The 5,747-nt window shown below is 48.9% G+C and overlaps 1 protein-coding gene across 1 annotated transcript in view; it reads left to right on the top strand.

Moving 5' to 3' along the window:
- CHRNB1 (cholinergic receptor nicotinic beta 1 subunit) overlaps positions 1-2,204 on the top strand; it is a 23,471-nt gene extending 21,267 nt beyond the window's left edge. Inside the window, exons 9-11 of the mRNA XM_017531622.2 lie at positions 583-755; positions 1,097-1,244; positions 1,864-2,204. Coding sequence (XP_017387111.1) covers positions 583-755; positions 1,097-1,244; positions 1,864-2,004 — 462 coding nt within the window. The 3' untranslated portion in view covers positions 2,005-2,204. The remainder of the gene's footprint in view (positions 1-582; positions 756-1,096; positions 1,245-1,863) is intronic.
- The last annotated feature ends 3,543 nt before the right edge of the window (positions 2,205-5,747 follow it).

Here is a 5,747-nt window from a genome sequence, read left to right as displayed (position 1 = left end):
ACGGGGTTTCACCATGTTGACCAGGATGGTCTCGATCTCTTGACCTCGTGATCCACCCGCCTCGGCCTCCCAAAGTGCTGGGATTACAGGCTTGAGCCACCGCGCCCAGCCTTTTGTTTTTTTTAGACTGAGTTCTGCTCTTGTTGCCCAGGCTGGAGTGCAAATGGCACAATCTCAGCTCACTGCAACCTCCACTTCCCGGGTTCAAGCGATTCTCCTGCCTCAGCATTCCGAGTAGCTGGGATTACAGGCTTGTGCCATCACGCCCGGCTAATTTTGTATTTTTAATAGAGACAGGGTTTCTCCATGTTGCTCAGGCTGGTCTCAAACTGCCGATCTCAGGTGATCCACCCGCCTCGGTCTCCCAAAGTGCTGGGATTACAGGCGCAAGCCACCGCAACCGTCCCAACCCACTAAAGAGCTCTTAAATCTGTGTGGCAGCATTTCCTTGCGTAGCTCCTTGTTTGTGGAAGAATGTGAACGCACACACGAATGGGAATGGGCATGTGGGGTAGGGTGGTTGGCTGTTTCCCTCTGGTTTGAAAGCATGAAAGCATCCACCAATACTCTTGTACTGTGCAGATCTTCATCCACAAACTTCCGGTGTACCTGGGTCTAAAAAGGCCCAAACCTGAGAGAGAGCAGATGCCGGAGCCCCTTCAGTCTTCTTCGCCAGGAAGTGGCTGGGGTCGGGGAACAGATGAATATTTCATCCGGAAGCCGCCAACTGATTTTCTCTTCCCCAAACCCAACAGGTAGGACTACACCCATTACCCACTTAAAAGGGAGAGGGAGAACTACAGTTCCCGGAAGACTGTGCGGAAGAAGCGGCTCGTGCTCCCGGAAGATGCTGTGGTTGAGCATCATGGGAGTTGTAGTACCCTCTGCTCGCACTGAGGGGAGATGGGAACTAAAACATAGGCGGTGGAAGAAGTTGCACAAGGCTAGAGAGATCACTGCTGGTGGGGAGAGCACGAAGGGCACTCCCGGGTTTTAAGAACTGGCAACTTGTTGGAGGCAGTTGGAGCGGGGCCTGGATCGCTGGCACTGGCTGTCTTTGCGTCTGGGCGTGGCCAAACAGTCACTCCTCTTCCAGGTTCCAGCCTGAACTGTCCGCCCCTGATCTGCGGCGATTTATCGATGGTCCAAACAGGGCTGTGGCCCTGCCTCCGGAGCTACGGGAGGTCGTCTCCTCAATCAGCTACATCGCTCGACAGCTGCAGGAACAGGAGGACCACGATGCGGTATGTCCAACGGGGGTGGAACAAGGCCGGAGCTAGGTGACCTTGGCCCCACCCCCAAATTACGCCCCAGCAACTCGCTCTCCCATTTTTTTTTTTTTTTTTTTTGACCGAGTCTCGCTCTGTCGCCCAGGCTGGAGTGCAGTGGCGCTAGCTTGGCTCACTGCAACCTCTGCCTCCCAGGTTTAAACGATTCTCTTGTCTCAGTCTCCCGAGTAGCTAGGGAGACAGGCGCGCGCCACCACGCCTGGCTAATTTTTGTATTTTTAGTAGAGACAGGGGTTTCAGCATTTTGGCTAGGCTGGTCTCGAACTCTTGACCTCAGGTGATCTGCTCTCTTAGGCCTCCCAACGTGCTGGGATTACAGGGGTGAGCCACCGCACCTGGCCTCGCTTTCGTTTCTGATTGGACATCTCCCTCATTTGGTCCCACCCCCTGCTTACCTACTGGTTCTTTATGCCCATCCATTGGCTGCAGTTTGGCTTTCCTGTTGGGCTGCCGACTTTTGCCTCAAACCGGTGGTAGGAGGACCCCGGGGGGTACCGGGCAGGAAAGTGTGGTGGGGAGGCTTCCCTGGGAGTCTGGGTCCAGAGCTCAGGAAGTTTCCTTTGCCTACCCGCAGCTGAAGGAGGACTGGCAGTTTGTGGCCATGGTAGTGGACCGCCTCTTCCTGTGGACTTTCATCATCTTCACCAGCGTTGGGACCCTAGTCATCTTCTTGGATGCCACATACCACTTGCCCCCTCCAGACCCCTTTCCTTGAAGACTGGAGGGTGGAGACCCAGGCCCTCTGCCACCTAAAGTGAGAGTTTGGCGGTACTATCAAGCCCTATCCTTCTCTGCCTCTTAACTCCTTCACGAGGAACCCTGGCCTCTGATTTCATTTCTGGGGACTGCAGTGGGACTGAGGGCTGGGTAGGCAGGTGTCTTGGAGCCCCCTGAAATGCACTATAATCTGATTTAGTCTTTGGGTTCTTAAAGAAGCTCTTTTGGGTATCAATATCTAGGTTGCCAGTGAAATAGAACAAAGAACAGGAACTAGATTGTAAGCCTTATGAGGTCAAGAAATCTGTCTTGTCCACTGTAACATCCCCAGGACCGTGCACAGGTCCTGACCTATAGTAAGTGCTTAACGTTTGTTGAATAGAGGAAAGAAATTTTGGGAAGTAAATATAGTAATTAATAATGTTTATAAGCTGGACATGGTTGCTCAGGCCTGTAATCCCAGTGACTCAGGAGACTGAGGTGGGAGGATCACTTGAGCCCCACAGTTTGAGACCAGCCTGGGTAACATAGTGAGACCCTGTCTCTAAAAAAATAGAAATAAAGGCCGGGCATGGTAATCCAAGCACTTTGGAGGCCAAGGCGAGTGGATCGCCTGAGGTCGGGAGTTCAAGACCAGCCTGACCAATATGGTGAAACCCCATCTTAATTAAAAAAAAAAAAATTGAAATAAAGTAGTGCTTATTGTTTGCATGTTGGGTCTTGTGGTCGTTTTCTTTTTATGTTTCTTTAGTTTATTATGTTTTGTAATGTGTACTATCTTTAGGATAAAAAGTTATTTCTAAAAGCATGCATTGGTAATGAGAAAAGAAAACAGGCTAACAAGATTTTTTTTTTTTTTTTGATGGAATCTTGCTCTTGTCGCCCTGGCTGGAGTCCAATGGCGTGATCTCTGCTCACTGCAACCTCTACCTCCTGGGTTCAAGCGAGTCTTCTGCCTCAGGCTCCCAAATAGTTGGGATTACAGGCGTGCACCACCACGCCTGGCTAATTTTTGTATTTTTAGTAAAGACGGGTTTTGCCATGTTGGCCAGGCTACTCTCGAACTCTTGACCTTGTGATCCACCCACCTTGGACTCCCAAATTGCTGGGATTACAGGTGTGAGCCACTGTGCCCGGCCAAAAACAAGTATTTTAAAGACCTTCATTCAAGTTCCAGCCTTGGTGCTCACACAAGCCACTAAACTGCTCTGTACCTGTTTCCACATCTGTCAGATGAAACTGATGACAGCATATGCCCTATAGGATTGTCTGGGGATCACATAAGAAGATGGGAAAAAAGCATTACGTGGTATGTATCAGAGGTTGCAATGGTGTTTTGTTTCGCCTGCACAGTTTTAAATTTGAACTAGTTCACTACTTTTAAAATGTGGATATTTCACAAGAAATTTGGCTTCCCAGCTGCTCTTGAAAATAATTTTATGGCCGGGTACAGTGGCTTATGCCTGTAATCACAGCACTTTGGGAGGCCAAGGCATGCAAATCACGAGGTCAGGAGTTCGAGACCAGCCTGGCCAACATGGTGAAACCCTGTCTCTACTAAAAATACAAAAAGTTAGCTGGGTGTAGCGGCACACGCCTGTAATCCCAGGTACTCAGGAGGCTGAGACAGGAGAATTGCTTGAACCTGGGAGGTAGAGGTTGCAGTGAGCTGAGATTACATCATTATACTTCAGCCTGGGTGATAGTGAGACTCCATCTCAAAAAATAAATAAATAAATAAAAGAATTTTATTTAAGAAAAACCAGTCGGCCGGGCGCGGTGGCTCAAACCTGTAATCCCAGCACTTTGGGAGGCCGAGGCGGGTGGATCACGAGGTCAGGAGATCGAGACCATCCTGGTTAACACGGTGAAACCCCTCTCTACTAAAAATACAAAAAATTAGCTGGGCATGGTGGTGCGTGCCTGTAATCCCAGCTACTCAGGAGGCTGAGGCAGGAGAATTGCCTGAACCCAGGAGGCGGAGGTTGCGGTGAGCCGAGATCGCGCCATTGCACTCCAGCCTGGGTAACATGAGTGAAACTCCGTCTCAAAAAAAAAAAAAAAAAAAAAGAAAAGAAAAACCAAAAACTATAGAGATAGGGACTGTGTTGCCCAGACTGGTCTTGAACTTCTGAGCGCAAGCGATTCACCCATTTCGGTTTCGGCCTCCCAAAATGCTAGCATTTCAAGTGTGAGCCATCACACCCAGCCCCAAAAATAATTTTAAAAACTATAGTAGGTTGGGCACGGTGGCTCATGCCTGTAATCCCAGCACTCTGGGAGGCTGAGGCAGGCGGATCATGAAGTGAGGAGTTTGAGACCAGCCTGGCAAACATGGTGAAACCCCATCTCTACTAACAATACAAAGCTTAGTTGGGCATGGTGGTGTATGCCTGTTATCCCAGCTCCTCAGGAGACTGAGGCAGAGAATCACTTCAACCCAGGAGGCAGAGGTTGCAGTGAGCCAAGATCGCACCGCTGCACTCCAGTCTGGCCTACAGAGTAAGACTCTGTCTCAAAACAAAAGAAAACCTACAGTAACACCAGGCCTGATTCCCCTGTTGGCAACAACTTGGCTAGAGCTTAGTGGCTGCCCACTCTGGTCAAGTTATTCATACCAGAATTCCTCAAAGCCCCTGTACACCTGCCCATCCCTCCATAACACTAGAAAAGATACAGGGGAGCAGAGGGGAGGCAAGGAGTTGAAGCCAATGGGGAGGCTACAAGTGAGAAAAAAAGGTTATCTTTTATGGCCATCACACATTTTGTGCCTCAGATTCCTTTCAATTTGGAAGAAAGGTTAGACCTGGTTTAAGGCAGGGCCATTCTGGACACAGAGACCTTGCGCCCTGCAGGTTGCATGAACTGAAGTGTTAACATTTCTGGCTGGAGGTTGGGCCAAAGTCAGTTTGAGCTTAGAGTCAACAAGCCCTAACTCAACTACTCAACTGTGGGAAGTTGCTGTCCAAAGAGGGAGCACTGGCCATAACTTGCAGGGATCCCTGTGGGACAAAGTTAGCATGTTCCTTTCCCCCAGACCCACCAGCCATGAAATAATTGCACCTGGCATCCCAATGTGGAGCACAGTTCATTTGTCTGGTTGGTTTATTGGCCTACAGAGTTGGACACACACACAAATGCGGAGATAAATATTGGTCAGTTTCTCTAAATCTGGGTCCTCACTACATATAGAGCTAGAGTCTGTAGAATTCTAAATCTTGCGTGCTGTAGCACAGAACCAGTGGCCTTCCCACTCCGCCACCACCCTTCTTCCCAGGGAACATGGGGAAAGAGGGCACAAACTGACAAGACGTGATCATTTTCAAAAGACAAAACTGCAAAATCCCAAATTTCCAACATCTGAAACTCACAATATTCAAATTCCCCAGTTCAAATACATATATTTTAATCTCCACGTCGCCACAATCTCATTTGTTGCCCAGAACCACCACATTCTGGAAGCTATTTTCCTTACTCATATTTAACAAAAAATAAATGTCTACAATCTAAATTCTCCCGAAAAAAAAAAAAAAAGTCCATGGTTTCGGAATTTTGACCTATTCTGAAGTTCCAATTCTCCGGTCCATCCTCAACCCTTCCATTTCCCATGCCTGTCTGCCTCAGAGGAGTACGGGTTAAGGACATAGGGGCACTGCCATCACCTCTGCCCCTGCCTCCAGGCCTTCCTCAGTCTCTCTTGTGGTTCCGCTGTATAGATACATAGATATATAATTTGTGTGT

The sequence above is a fragment of the Cebus imitator genome, unplaced genomic scaffold, assembly GCF_001604975.1.
Source record: "Cebus imitator isolate Cc_AM_T3 unplaced genomic scaffold, Cebus_imitator-1.0 Scaffold72, whole genome shotgun sequence".
In the NCBI taxonomy this organism is placed as follows: Eukaryota; Metazoa; Chordata; class Mammalia; order Primates; family Cebidae; genus Cebus; species Cebus imitator.
This window is presented reverse-complemented; position numbering and strand designations above follow the sequence as displayed.